Below are 15,501 nucleotides of genomic sequence, written 5' to 3' on the forward strand. Positions count from 1 at the left end.
ATATCTTTTGGGCATTTTTCTATTGGGCTTCCTCTGATGTTCATATTAAATTGTAGGAATTCCTTGACTATTCCAGAGGTTTAATGCCTTGTCAAGTTTAGATACTGCAAAAGCTTTTCCTTCTGTGTCATCTGTCTTAACCCTGTTCATGGTATTCTTTATTGAACAGAAATCCACAGTTTTATTGAAATCAAATCCACCAGTTTTTTTTTTTTTACCATATAGTCTGTATTCTCAGAGCCTGAATCAGGAAGTCTTTCTGCTCCTTAGTCTTTTCTGTCAGTGGTTTATCCACAGAAGCCTGTTTACATGGCTTTTGAAGACATGACCTTCCTTTCTTTCTCACCTATGACTTGGAGGAGGCTTGACAGTTGGTGTTTATGTTTGGTTCCCCGATGGAGGAAAACTGTGAGAAAATTGACGTGCGCTCCTTTCTCTAAGCCCTGTTCTTCCACCCACAGAGATGAGCCCCTGTGACCCTGTTTGTACTACACGAATCCTGTCTGCTCAGCTGCCGCTGATTGGAAAGTGTCACATACCTACCCAAGCTAAGCCCTCACAATCTTCCTGCAGGGAATTTGGAGTTATGACCAATCTGCTGACCCCTTGAAGGACATGCAAATTGAAGGGTTTGGGGGTAAACATCTTCATGTTCAAGGAGAAGCTAGTATAAAGTAACAGAGAAAAAAACAAAGTAACAGGGAAAAAAAGCCTTCTGGCCCCATAGAGAGGGGGAATGATTGAGGTACAGTGTGAGAGCAGCTGTCTTGAATCCTGATGGCTTTCCTATTTCCAGTTGTATTCTCTTCTGAGACCAAAATTATATATATTGCATTTCCTTACATGTATTAGTTGGGGTGGCTAACTGCGCTAATAGATAGACTCTACAGTATATCATGGCCCTAACACAATAGAAGTTTATTTCTTACTCACATGAACAGGTCCAGATGGTGCTAAGTTGGTGGGATGGCGACAGTGGAAGGCTCTGTGCCACACAGTTATTCAGGAACTTGGGTTGATAGAGGCTCTGCCATTTTCAACACTTGACTCCCAAATGCCTCCCTAGGTGTCAGCATCCAGCCTGAAGAAAGGAAATGAACACAGAATTCAATACATGAGAAGTTGTATAGCCCAGGCCTTGAACTGGCACCTGTCATTCACTTTGCTTTGACTGGGTCTCATTCACATGGCCATATTTAACTGTATGGGAAGCTGAAAAATGTCATCTACCTGTGGACCAAAAAAGGAAGAAAAAATGGGTTTAGTGAACAGCTAGAGATTGCCACATAGTGTTTATTACTCTAGTGATACCTGTAAATCCTTGTAATCAAGTTCCAGTTTTTTCTTAAACTTGTTTGAGTTGGCTTCTATTATTTGTATCTCAATATGTGACGTGTTTCAAAATAGCTGTATTTAAAATAGTAGAAGAAATAAAGACTGATTCATCTATTTTCTCAGGGAAGTTGGGTCGATTTCCACCTATGATGCATCAGCAGCAGGCACCCTCAGATGGCCAGACCCCTGGGGCTCGTTTCCAGAGGTCTCACCTCGCAGAAGCCTTTGCAAAGGCCAAGGGATCAGGTGGAGGCGCTGGAGCAGGAAGTGGTGGAAGAGGCCTGATGGGGCAAATTATTCCCATCTATGGTTTTGGAATTTTTTTATATATACTGTACATTCTGTTTAAGGTAAGTGGAATCATCCTGATTGTATTACATCAGTGAAAATCTATTATCATCATAATGAGAATCATCGTCAGCATTAAAACCCTTTGTATTTCAGAGCCCTTTTTCAAATCTACCGTCTCTTTAAATTTTGCCTCTTCTTTAGAAGATACTTAAGGTAGCTGTTATCTCAGTTTCATAGATGAGAAAATCTTCACTCAGAACCCAAATAATTTGCCCCAGAATTCACAACTAAAAATGTAGAAGCAGGGCTTGAACCTGGATCCTTCTAATTCCTAATCCATTGAGCAATAAAGTTCAAAGCCTACCCTCTTGCTGCCCTACCTGGTTTTTTGACTGGGCATCTTTGCAAGCTGTAAAGGCATAAAGAAGTTCTAAGAAGAACTTTATCATTAGGGTTGGCATTGTGATTTCCAGGTAATCACTGAGGCCAAATAGTGACAGTGCCAACACCACTTTTTCCTCCTTTTACCAGGAGTGCTATTTTTAATGTCAGTTGGAGTAATTCGCTCAGTCGTGTCGACTCTATGACTCCATGGACTATAGTCTGCCAGGTTCCTCTGTCCATGGAATTCTCCAGGCCAGAATACTGAAATGGGTTGCCATTTCCTTCTCCAGGGGATCTTCCTGACCCAGGGATTGAACCCGGGTCTCCTGCATCGCAGGCGGGCCCTTTACCATCTGAGCCACCAGGGAAATCCTAATAGTAGTGGTTCTCCTGAAACAGAACTGCCACATCCTGAAACTAAGCCTGATATTTCCTAGTTCTGAGGAGACATGATTTGGGTCCTTTTGAAAGTAGACTCCTAATTAAGTTCCATGTCTAGGCAGGCCACAGGCCTTAGCGCTGCAAGCAGAGGAAGCAGATTCTTTTTGACCTCCTAACTCGAGTACGAGGTCACTTTTCTCCTGCCTAGGAATTCTACTGGCAGCCTAGGTTGAGTCTTCAGTGAGCATGGGCAAAGCACATGACTTGTGAAGAGAGTGTTTTCTTGTGCCTCAGTAATTTTTTACTTGGGAACCTTCTGTTGGCTTTTGTTTTTTGAGGTGTTTCTCTAACGTTGCTGCTTGATTTGATTTCTCCCAACCTTTTTGTTTTTTTTTAATTTAATATGAGGGGTTCCGTGACTTTGAGGTTCTGAGCTGCTGTTGATGTGCTGTACCTCCTTCACTTCTCAGCTCTCAAGGGGGAAAAGTACTGCAGAGGATCGGAAGTGCTCTACTGCCACACCTGGAAACACCCACAGGAAAATTAGTGAGTGCCCTTTCAGTATTTCATAAGTTTCATTGAGTCAGACAGCTGTAAAGCAGCCAGAGTGACAGTCTGTGGATATGCCTTAAAAGCATTTCTCAAAAGTTGTCCCAGTTTAATCGGATGGTGTTTTTACCTTAGCTGGCTTCCCTGGTGGCTCAGATGGTAAAGAATCTGCCTGCAATGGGGGAGACCTGGGTTCAATCCCTGGGTCAGGAAGATCCCCTAGAGGAGGAAATGGCAACCCACTCCAGTATTCTTGCCTGGAAAATTCCACAGATGGGCTGTAGTCCATGGGGTTGCAAAGAGTCGGACACGACTGAGCAACTAACAAACACACACTGGGAATTCTCAAAAGTTTCCATGTTGATATTGGGCTTTTAAGGGACAGACAGTTATGCAAAGTACAGAACTGTCCGTTCATTTTTTGTTAACATATATTACAAATTAATATTTTACACTTAGAATGGGTTTCTTCTCATTTCCAGACTTCAGAATATTGGCAGCAAATCTCTTTATTTCACATAGAGGAAAACTGAGGCAGTGAGATCAAGTCAGTTGCCAAAGTAAGTTATTAGATCTAGGGATAGAGTTTAATACTTCTGACTCTTGAAACATGATCATCAATTATTTATGGACCAACTAGCATATTCTATGCTCTCTGGAAAAATGAAATGTATATGGCATGACTCTTCACTCTGAGAATTTATAGTCTAGGATGAATGTTAGGAAGATACAACTGGTGAAAAGTTTATTGCCTAGAAAAAAGGGAGTTGGTGAAAGCCTTCTGGGAAATCGTGTCTAGCTGTGGAGGAGGCCTGATAGGGAACTTGAGTAAGACACAGCCTGAAACAGGGCAGCTGTGTGAAAGAAGGCATGAAGAGTAGGTCAATTAAGCTGTATTGTTGAAGGCCTTGGAGGCCAAACTATCCTGTGGATACTGAAGCCTCATCAGAGGTTTTTTAAAAGAAAGACATCATTAAAATGAAGAAAGGCTGCGCTACTGAAGCATCTGCCCTCAGCCATAGTTGCTGTTTGTATTTACTCTAGAGTCACTATGAAAATAGGTATCCCAGTGGCTTCTGCATCCTGAAATCTTAAATATTCAGATTTAAGTGACTGTAATCCTTGCTGTATTCTTAATTGAGATAGTGTCTAACCAAAAGTGATGGTAAACACATCATAAAATTTTTGAAAAAGATTTGTGAGCTAAAGAGTAACAAATTCATAATGTCACATAATGCATTTAAAACAGAAAGAAGTAAATAAAATGAATTCCTAAGAGCAGCTGTCTTATGATGTAGTAGCAGTTGTATCAACTTTTTACTCTTTGATTTTGAATCATACACAAAATAAAAATAACCCAAGCATTTACATGGCACAGGTGTTAATTGGATGCAGAAAAATATGTTATAAAAGTACTAAAAAGTGCTTGAATTGTTATATTTTATAGTGATCCTCTAAATATATCTGTGTGGGATGACACTCAGATATGAAACAGAATGTCTAGATTATCTACATAATGAACAACATTTTATTTTCCTGTTGCTTTAAAGTTTATTTCATGTACTGATTGAGTGATTTACTTTTTTGTTCTCCTTTTAGGACCTTAGCATTAGTTTCAGTAGATGTGCTCCTTTCTGACCTTTTTTGAGAAGAGGGCAAGGTTACACAGTTCAAGCACAGATGACTGAAGTGGAAAACCTGGGGCACGAATGTGTCAGACCTAGTTCAAGTCTTTTTCTTTTGAAGAATTAAACTGTTATCTTCCATATGTTTTCAGATCTTAGGTACAGATGAAACAGTACTCATTTCAAGGCTTTAATACCTTTTCTGAAGACCTTTACCAGATTTGGTACTTCATCCTCAAGTATTATTTGAATTAGAAAGATGATGTTTACCTTCATTTCTTCTTGGCTGACTGTGTAGGGCTGTGTTTTTCACTTGTAGGTGTTTCTTTGGCTGGTCCTGCTGTATTTCTGTGTGTAAGAGCGGGTGATTTATTCATCAGTTTCTCAACGTGTATCCTTTATATCTTGGTACCTAGACCTCAGTACCCTTTGTGTCCTGATTGGATTAGGTGCACAGCCTGTCAGGCTCTTCTCTGAGTCTCAGGAGCAGCCTGGATTATTGTAGAATGTCACAGCCAGCTGTGTTTCAGAAAAGAGCTTAAGGGGTTGTATATGATGGTTCTCAGATTGATGCTTATTTTTCAGCCAATTTTGAGCTTGTTCAACTGCAAGAAAAACTGAAGGAAACAGAGGAAGCCATGGAAAAATTAATCAACAGAGTGGGGCCTAATGGTGAGAGGTATGTTTTCACATAACAGGGATCAGACTGTTGCCCATTTAGAGAGTTAATTCAAAATTTTATTTTTCTTTGATTTCTGGCCCACTTGATTTCACTTTATATTATTGTTATTATTCATTTGCATATTATTTTTCATTTAACATTTCCATTTTCACACTTTAAAGTGTCATTTTCAAGAGTATATGTTCTCTGTTGTGCAACGTTATTGTGAGAGGGAGTAAATTTGTGAGTGGATGCCGCAAGGTAAAATGACTGGGTTTTAAGGAAGTCATTTCCTAGCTGTCTAAAAATGGCATTATCTTAAGTAAAACAAGAAAGCTATTAAATAGTGTGCTTTCTGTTTGAGACAAAATGGAGGAGCCCAGGTATGCTCAGAGTAGGCATTTGCTTTTTGTTGACTGTGCCAGAACAGAACTGGGTGTGTGAAGTAGGTGTCAGGAGCCAAACTAGCCCTTTAGGATGCACCATGGCGCAGACACACTCCTTTTGCTGCAAGGCTGGCTGAGGACCTGAAATGGTGGCTTTGGGGATTAGTGGAAGTTGGCATCAACTAAGAAAACGCGGGTGTAGGAACGCGAGAGAGGAGAAACCAGAATGTGAAATTGAGGACAGAGGGATTCGGTTCATGCTAGGCCTTCTGACAAGGATGGGGTAGGAACTGGGGTGAATGGCATGCAGGAGGTCCCATGCAGGAGGATGTCTTGAGAGGTCCCTCCTGTAGACTCAGGGGCTCAGTGCAGAGTCTTGGCCTCAGAAAACTGCTCTACCTTGGCCCCTTCTGTTTGCCATCCATGGTGCTGTTAGTGCCCCGTACTCTTTTTCCCTGCTTTCTGGCTCCTGCCTTGCCCATCTTTGGCTGGATATGAAAAAAGTAAACATCCTCAAATTATAGTCCCTTGGTTTGGCTTTTCCCTGCAATGTCTACATTGCTGCTGAAGTGACCTTTTTAAGAGTGATCCCTGCCTAGCTGGGCCCAGCACCCTTGACCTTCTTTTGGCCCAGAAAGCACAGTGACCATCTGGCCTTCTCCAAAGCAGTTGAGGTAGGTGTACGTATCTATACATGAGTATATCTGTGTGAGTGAGTAATACTATTTGGTGTTATTAGCAGTTACTAATAACCAAGCTGTAAGCTAAATACGTACATTATCTGTTTCAATGTTTTGTATGAATGTGACTAAACTAGTTTGTGCAACTATGTGTTTCTGGCCTTTTCTGCCCTTCCCCTATACCACTCAGTCTGGGTGGGCAAGTACCAGACTTTTATAGACCCTTGTGCCTCAGAAAATATCATACCCTGGCCTGGTCTGTTTGAAGCCCTGCTGCTGCTGCTGAGTCGCTTCAGTCGTGTCTGACTCTGCATGACCACATAGACGGCAGCCCACCAGGCTCCCCCATCCCTGGGATTCTCCATGCAAGAACACTGGAGTGGGTTGCCATTTCCTTCTCCAGTGCATGAAAGTGAAAGTGAAGTCGCTCAGTCGTGTCCAACTCAGCGACCGACCCCATTCCAACTCAGCGACCGACCCCATGAACTGCAGCCTACCAGGCTCCTCCATCCATGGGATTTTCCAGGCAAGAGTACTGGAGTGGGTCGCCATTGCCTTCTCCAGTTTGAAGCCCTAGGCAACACCTAAAGGTCAGAAAACTATCAGTGAGTATCTGTGGGCAGGGCCTCCTACCTGGGAGACCCCAGTCACTTGGCCTTGGGATAAAAAACTACGTGAAGATATTTTCTCACTATTATTCACTGCTGTTCAGACTCCCTTATCTCAGATCAAATAATGCTACCATGCATCCCATCTGTCCCATTGTCCAGGCTAGGGGTGCAGTACTGTGACTCCTAACTACTGTCTGTCCTCCTTGTGCCAGCCAGCATTGCGTCTCCACATTTCATGTGCAAAAGCAGAGGAGTTGTGTGTCTCCTCCACCACCCTGCCATCACCATTGCATATGGAGTTGTGCCATGATCACTGTTTGTGGGGCAACAGGCCCTAGCTCAGAGTATTCACTCCTTGTCAGATGCTGGAGTGGGGACTCTCTGAGGACACTTGGATTGCACTGCCTCATGTCAGCGGTTGTGTAAAATAAATATTTCCACAGTACCTATCAGGAACCAGGGATCAGCTCTCCTTTCACTTAAGAGAGCATAGCTTGTGTCTCCCTTTCCCAGATCTCATTTTCCAGTCCACAGGAGGTGACTTTCTCTCTGAAACGCCTTAATCTAAAACCTTTTATCCTTATGGGTAGGCCCTATGGGTCTTACATCTTCAAAATTGCAAGGGCTAGGTAGCCACATGTTTTATATTCTTGTCCTTTTTATATTTAAATCCTTTAACCTTAGTTTCTGTAGCATTTGTTCTTTTACAAGTCTGTGCTTCTAGGGTTATTAGAAGAGCCCAAAATAACCCAGTATTTTTTCTATCAGATCAAGATTTTGTCACATTGCCAGGCTTCTGGGGGTCAAGGAGAGGATTGAAGACAAAGAAGACATGTTCATTTGCAGCCTTCCAAGTCCTTTTATATAATATCACTCCATAACTGTAAGATTTTACTTAAAATTCCCAATATATGCCACTTCTAATACTTTACTTAGTGCTTAGGAAAGAATCAAAATATGGGAAAACTTTTCAGACAGCTTTCCCCTGTGAGCAATATAAGTCTGCACACATTTTAAAATAATTAGGCCTCCTAGAAGGTTGGTATTGAGCCATGTTATGTCTGATATTAAGCAAACTCTCTAGTCCTGGGACACAAAGACTAAGGAAAGGATCTCGGAACCAGAACTGAGGTGTCCTTATTTCTGTCCTTGTGATCAGCAAAATCTCCTTCCTGGAGCAGCATATTCAGCTGTAATTATTTTCCTAGAAGCATGGAGCGCCCCGAGAGGAGACATGAGGGTGCAACCTCTGGCAGCAGACACGTTGGCAGGCATGTTGTATATGTGGGACTGCACGTTTCTGGCAGGCATCGTTGGGATATAAACTCTGCGAGGACAGGCTTAGTCTCTTGTCTGTTCACTGCGTTCACATAGTAGGTACTAAGTAAATACTTGCCATTGAAAGAGTATATAGTCACTTTTGAGGTGAGCATTTGTACTTATCATGGTAGAAGAGTAAATCCTACCCGTTCCCTGTTGACATCCTTCTCTTCCTTTCCTGATCTTTGTACTCAGAGTTCTATAGGACATGTCACATAGATAGCTGCTCTTTTCCTCATCAGACAGTAAATGTCCTTTGAGTGAATGAACATCCAAAACAGAGCTCATCATCTGCCCACAGATGAGCCTATTCTACCTGTAATGTTCCCCGTCTCAGCAAACAGCTCCACCAGCTACTTAGTTGCCCCAAAGAGAAATTAAATGTCATCTTAGATTCATCTTTTCTTCACTTCTCATATCTCATTAATTACCTGTCCTGTCATTTCTTCCTGGTTAATAAGTGTCTCCTTGCAAAACATTCTAAACTCTGCCAGGGCAGGAATCCTTCTTATTCCTGGTGCCTAGCACAGGACAGCAGTAGGCTCTAGAAAAGTATTAGTTGAAATGGAAAAATGAGTGAGAGAATGGAGAATGCCTTAACTTTTTCCTTAAAGAAATTGGTGTCTTTTAATTTTTTTTTTTTGGTCCATGTTGTGTGGTATGTAAGATCTTAGTTCCCTGACCAGGGATTGAACCTGGGTCCCCTGGATTGAGATTATGGAGTCTTTGGACTGTCAGGGAAGTCCTGAGAATGCCTTTACTTTTGACGTAGGTCAGAACTAACTCATGTGGTTTCTTTTCCTCTAATTTGCCTCCCTTCACTTTCTGCTTTCCAAACCAGTGGATTACATCTTTCAGCCTTTCATTAGGTCCCTGTTGCTTTTGATTAAGAGTAGAATGTTTTACATGACTTACATAGTCTGGGCTCTGCATACCTCAGTTGCTTTATCTTTCCCCATTACTCTTTCTCCATGTCTGTGATCCAGCCACACTGAATACGTGGTTTTCCTCTGAAGTACCTGTGCATTTTTGCTTCTAGGACTTCGCATATACTTTTTTCCTTGGCTTGTGTGTTGCCCCAACCCCCTCCCCACAGACACTTATTTTATTTCTTAGTTGTCTTAGAGGTCTCAACTTAGTCATCATTTCCTCTGAGAGCTTTTCCCTGGACCCACAACTTGGTTAGGTGTTCCTCCTACATGCTCCCAGGCCACCTATGTTTACTGGATATTGTAAGCATCGTGTTACTTCCTAATTTTTTGTTAACTTTTCTGGCTTCCCTAATGCCTTATAACCTTCTTGAGAATAGGGAATTTTCATTATTCAGACTTGCATTCCTAATGCTGGCACATTTGACAGTGTCTGTACATGTTAAAAGAATGAATGAGGTGGATGTAAAGAAAGTACTTTAAAGCAGACATTTTCAGCAACAATTAGAATATTTTTGGTACCTATTTTGATTTGTACAACCCTCTATGGTTGTCAGTTGCAAGTATTATTTTCTCTGTAAGGCACTGCATCTCAGAGAGAAGAGGTGTGCTCTAGGAGTGTGTATTAGTTTTCTGTGGCTGCTGTAATGAATTATCCTGACCTTAATGCCTTAAAACAACACACATGGTTATCTTACAGTTCTGTATGTTAGAAGTCCTACATTGGGCTAAAATCAAGGTGTTAGCCAGACTTTTCCCTGCATTCTAGAGGTTCTGGGGTACAATCTTTCCTCGCCTTTTCCAGATTTTAGAAGCTGCCCATATTCCTTGGCTCATGAACTCTTTACTTTTCACAGCCAGCAACAGTGAGTTGAGACTTTAGCTTCTTCTGCCTTCCCCTTCTACTTTTAAGGACCTTCATAAATGCATTGTGTCCTCCCAGATAATCCAGAATACAGCCCAGACTGGTAGGAATATTATAGCATCAACCAAAATAAAGCACTGAGGAATGAAGATAAGGCTTTGCAATATGAGTCATGAGTTCAGCTTTGAGTATGGTTGAAGAAACATCAGAGCATCCGTGTATTGTATATGGATGGCTGAGTCCCTTCACTGTCCACCTGAAACTATCACAACATTGTTAATCGGCTCTGCTGCTAAGTTGCTTCAGTCGTGTCTGACTCTGTGCGACCCCATAGACGGCAGCCCACCAGGCTCCCCCGTCCCTGGGATTCTCCAGGCAAGAACACTGGAGTGGGTTGCCATTTCCTTCTTCAATGCAAGAAAGTTAAAAGTGAAAGTGAAGTCGCTCAGTCCTGTCTGACTTCGCGATCCCATGGACTGCAGCCTACCAGGCTCCCCCGTCCATGGGATTTTCCAGGCAAGAGTACTGGAGTGGGGTGCCATCGCCTTCTCTACCCCAATACAAAATGATATGTTTGAAAAGAAAAAAAATAAACAGAACGTCCATGTATGATATATAGCAGCAATAGTAAATTGGGGTATTGTGGTCAGAACAAAGGACTAAAGTTCGGAAGTGTCCATTTGGCTGGGAGTATGAGGGGGAAAAGATGAGATTACCAAATCCTTGAAGCATGTTATGGCATGTGGCCATTGCCAGCAGTCTTCTGCTGGTCTGATTTCTTTTCTCATTTGAGTGATGTTGTAAGACACTGTTTCATTCTGTGTTTAACTCTTGGATTCAGAACTTGATGACTCCTCGGAGTTTTGAAGCATTCAAAAGTCTGAGTTGTCTCCCAACTTGACCTTTTATTTTTCTAATGTCTTGGAATCAGCCATACCCAGCCTCGCCTAGCTCACCTGTTCGTGCAGTTGCTAATGATCCTGGGCCACTAGGACATGGTTTTGAAGGGTGAATTTAAGATTAGCTTTAGTATAGTGACAAGGCCTCCAAGTAGAAATGCCCAGGAGGTAACTGGAGTTATGAGACTGGCCTTTGTGTGAGAAGTCAAGATTAGAGGTAGAGTCTGAGCATCATGTATGTAGAGGTGATGGTTTAGTCTGTGAATTGGGTCTGCTTCCTGAGGACATGCCTATAGAGTGGATAAACAGGAGCCCTAGGATTCAGCCTTCAGGAAAACCATGTTGTAGGAGGAGGACATTTCAAGGAGAAGATGGGCTGTAGTACAGAGAAGTCAAGAAGAATGAAATGTGATAAAAAGACTTTTGGACTTAAGAGTAAAGTGGTCGTTGGAGAATTCCTTAGTGGTTCAGGGGTTAGGACTCCATGCTTCCATTGCAATGAGTACAGGTTTGATCCCTGGTTGGGGAAATAAGGTCCTGTGTGCTGTGTGACAAAAGGGACAAAAAATAAAGTGGTCATTGATTTTCACAAGGTTTGGTAAAATGATGGAGTGGCAGCCAGATTTCAGGGAGGTAAAAGAAAATGGATGGTGAGGAAGTGGGGACCAGTCAAGCGAACACATTTATTGAGCACTTAAAATGTTCATGGCAGTGTGCCTATACTGTAGTGAACTTATCTCTGACATCCAGGATTATCAAACCAAATTGAGACAATGAGGAATCCATGAAAGTGCTTATTGCAGTAAATTCAGAAGATGTAAAGTGGACCATGATTAATTGCCTAATGCATGATGCAGACACTGAGTACATTTGAGGACACTTTAGTTTGGAAATCTCTAAGCAAGCTTCTCTCTCCTGTTTCTGCTTTTCTTAGCCTACCCATATCCCTTTAAATTAAGGGCTCTGATTTTCTGTGAATTAGAAAACAAAGTCAAGATTGTTGTATTCAGTAAAAATCAGAATGTACTAAGTACAGTCCAGAGACGTACATGTGCAATGTGTCGTGATAATCACGTAGGCTCTTTGAGCTAAGGGTGACCCAGCTGCCCCAGAAGCCTCCCACAAAATGAGTTGTCATAACAATAAGAGTTAGGGGTTATGGAACAGATGCGTAGTTAAGGTGAGTCAGGTCTCCTCTGCTGATGGAAAGTATAAAGCAGCTGTTCACATCCATATAGAACAGACAGGCTGTCCTCAGTTCATGGCTTTGAGACCATTTATTGTAGAAAAAGTGGAGCTCCTGGGGTTTTTATTTTCCTCCCACTGAGATTTGTAAAAATGTTGCACCTGCATTTTCCTCAGTTAACATCTTAATGTTGACAGGACAAGCAGTTTTTTCTTCTTCCCTGTTAGTCATTAAGGGTAACATAATGTAGGTTAAATGTAAAAAGAAACGTAGGCTCGGGACTGGGAAAGACTGATGACACCTCCATGAGGCTGGTACAGAATATATCATTTTTTCCTCTTCATGGGTGTTATATTGACTTCGAGTGCTTTGGGGTTTTAAGAGGAGAATAAGTAGCCTCTGTTAAATCCTGCCAGTAGATAAAACTGGTCCCAAAGCAGACAATTCTCAGTCTTCTGAGTGGGGCCTTGCCTGCCTGTCGATACGACGCAGCGCTTCCCTCTCAAATAGTCACATGTTATCCTTGAGCCTCATCTTACTCATGCAGGCATTTCCCCAGAGCCAACACAGCTGAATGAGGGGGTCACATACAGGTTTTCTTAAACTGTGGAACTTGAGCACTATGCTTCAAGAATTGCACCGAATGTTATTACAACTTAGGAGACTAGTTTTAAGTAGAGTGCTGACATTAACTAACAGTGAATAAATATATAATTTCTTCTCCATGGGCCTCAGTTTCCCCAATTCCTTTGGTCTAGATTTTTCAGAATGATCCAACTCTCACATTTTAGGATATGTCTTTATTTCTGCACAAGTAGGTTCAGTCTGGCAATTCTAGGGTTGGTCTCAGATCAGATCAGATCAGTCGCTCAGTCGTGTCCGACTCTTTGCGACCCCATGAATCGCAGCACACCAGGCCTCCCTGTCCATCACCAACTCCTGGAGTTCACTCAGACTCAAGTCCATTGAGTCAGTGATGCCATCCAGCCATCTCATCCTCTGTCGTCCCCTTCTCCTCCTGCCCCCAATCCCTCCCAGCATCAGAGTCTTTTCCAATGAGTCAACTCTTCGCATGAGGTGGCCAAAGTACTGGAGTTTCAGCTTTAGCATCATTCCTTCCAAAGAAATCCCAGGGCTGATCTCCTTCAGAATGGACTGGTTGGATCTCCTTGCAGTCCAAGGGACTCTCAAGAGTCTTCTCCAACACCACAGTTCAAAAGCATCAATTCTTCGGCGCTCAGCCTTCTTCACAGTCCAACTCTCACATCCATACATGACCACTGGAAAAACCATAGCCTTGACTAGACGAACCTTTGTTGGCAAAGTAATGTCTCTGCTTTTGAACATGCTATGTAGGTTGGTCATAACTTTCTTTCCAAGGAGTAAGCGTCTTTTAATTTCATGGCTGCAGTCACCATCTGCAGTGATTTTGGAGCCCAGAAAAATAAAGTCTGACATTGTACAGGAGACAGGGATCAAGACCATTCCCATAGAAAAGAAATGCAAAAAAGCAAAATGGCTGTCTGGGGAGGCCTACAAATAGCTGTGAAAAGAGAAGCGAAAAGCAAAGGAGAAAAGGAAAGATATAAACATCTGAATGCAGAGTTCCAAAGAAGAGCAAGAAGAGATAAGAAAGCCTTCTTCAGCAATCAATGCAAAGAAATAGAGGAAAACAACAGAATGGGAAAGACTAGGGATCTCTTCAGGAAAATCAGAGATACCAAAGGAACATTTCATGCAAAGATGAGCTTGATAAAGGACAGAAATGGTATGCACCTAACAGAAGCAGAAGATATTAAGAAGAGATGGCAAGAATACACAGAAGAACTGTACAAAAAAGATCTTCATGACCCAGATAATCACGATGGTGTGATCACTGACCTAGAGCCAGACATCCTGGAATGTGAAGTCAAGTGGGCCTTAGAAAGCATCACTATGAGCAAAGCTAGTGGAGGTGATGGAATTCCAGTTGAGCTGTTCCAAATCCTGAAAGATGATGCTGTGAAAGTGCTGCACTCAATATGCCAGCAAATTTGGAAAACTCAGCAGTGGCCACAGGACTGGAAAAGGTCAGTTTTCATTCCAATCCCAAAGAAAGGCAATGCCAAAAAATGCTCAAACTACCGCACAATTGCACTCATCTCACACGCTAGTAAAGTAATGCTCAAAATTCTCCAAGCCAGGCTTCAGCAATGTGTGAACCATGAACTTCTGATGTTCAAGCTGGTTTTAGAAAAGGCAGAGGAACCAGAGATCAAATTGCCAACATCCGCTGGATCATTGAAAAAGCAAGAGAGTTCCAGAAAAACATCTATTTCTGCTTTATTGACTATGCCAAAGCCTTTGACTGTGTGGATCACAATAAACTGTGGAAAATTCTGAAAGAGATGGGAATACCAGACCACCTGATCTGCTTCTTGAGAAATTTGTATGCAGGTCAGGAAGCAACAGTTAGAACTGGACATGGAACCACAGACTGGTTCCAAATAGGAAAAGGAGTTCGTCAAGGCTGTATATTGTCACCCTGTTTATTTAACTTATATGCAGAGTACATCATGAGAAACGCTAGACTGGAAGAAACACAAGCTGGAATCAAGATTGCCGGGAGAAATATCAATAACTTCAGATATGCAGATGACACCACCCTTATGGCAGAAAGTGAAGAGGAACTCAAAAGCCTCTTGATGAAAGTGAAAGAGGAGAGTGAAAAAGTTGGCTTAAAGCTCAACATTCATAAAACGAAGATCCTGGCATCCGGTCCCACCACTTCATGGGAAATAGATGGGGAAACAGTGGAAACAGTGTCAGACTTTATTTTTGGGGGCTCCAAAATCACTGCAGATGGTGACTGCAGCCATGAAATTAAAAGACGCTTACTCCTTGGAAGGAAAGTTATGACCAACCTACATAGCATGTTCAAAAGCAGAGACATTACTTTGCCAACAAAGGTTCGTCAAGTCAGCCTAGTAGCGTATTTTTCTCTCATTGAGGCAAGTGCTCTAGCATGTTTTCTTTTGATGACATTACTGCAGAGAAAAGTGGCTTGTAGTAATGGAGTAATGTAAGTAATGGTGAAACTGCTTGAGGATAGGGAATCGGGGCAGTGAGGTGTACTGTGAAAGAATCTGAAGGCGGAGACTTCTGGAGTCTTGTCCCAGAACTGACATTAAATCATTCTGGGACCTCAGACAATCACTTGCTCTGTTCTGGGCCCTAGTTTTCCCATTTATAAAATCAAAACATTGAACTAACATCTCTGGTTCCCATCTGTGCAGTTCCAGAATCAACTCCTAGAGTAATTATCTGTGGCTATTGAACTTCCTATTCTAGAGTCCAGACAGATCATAGTAATGTTTATGTTCATCGCCTAGGAGTATTTGCTACTAACTAGCTGGATTG

At 42.2% G+C, this 15,501-nt stretch overlaps 1 protein-coding gene across 15 annotated transcripts in view; it reads left to right on the plus strand.

Annotated features, from left to right (window-relative positions):
• RIC3 (RIC3 acetylcholine receptor chaperone) overlaps window positions 1-15,501 on the plus strand; it is a 61,803-nt gene that overhangs the window by 32,708 nt on the left and 13,594 nt on the right. For 6 of the 15 annotated variants that reach the window (XM_086340211.1, XM_086340213.1, XM_086340212.1 and 3 more), the window contains exons 2-4: window positions 1,459-1,685; window positions 2,862-2,937; window positions 5,151-5,244. The exons of 1 other annotated variant lie outside the window; for it this stretch is intronic. In XM_086340211.1, the coding sequence (XP_086196337.1) occupies window positions 1,459-1,685; window positions 2,862-2,937; window positions 5,151-5,244 (397 nt within the window). Of the gene's footprint in view, window positions 1-1,458; window positions 1,686-2,799; window positions 2,938-3,422; window positions 3,501-5,150; window positions 5,245-15,501 lie in introns of those variants that run through there. 8 more of the 15 variants (XM_086340218.1, XM_086340220.1, XM_086340224.1 and 5 more) reach the window with 2 other exon arrangements.

Source organism: Bos grunniens, chromosome 15 (assembly GCF_055505025.1).
Source record: "Bos grunniens cultivar Pamir isolate PY7600 chromosome 15, Bosgru_T2T1.0, whole genome shotgun sequence".
NCBI lineage: Eukaryota > Metazoa > Chordata > Mammalia > Artiodactyla > Bovidae > Bos > Bos grunniens.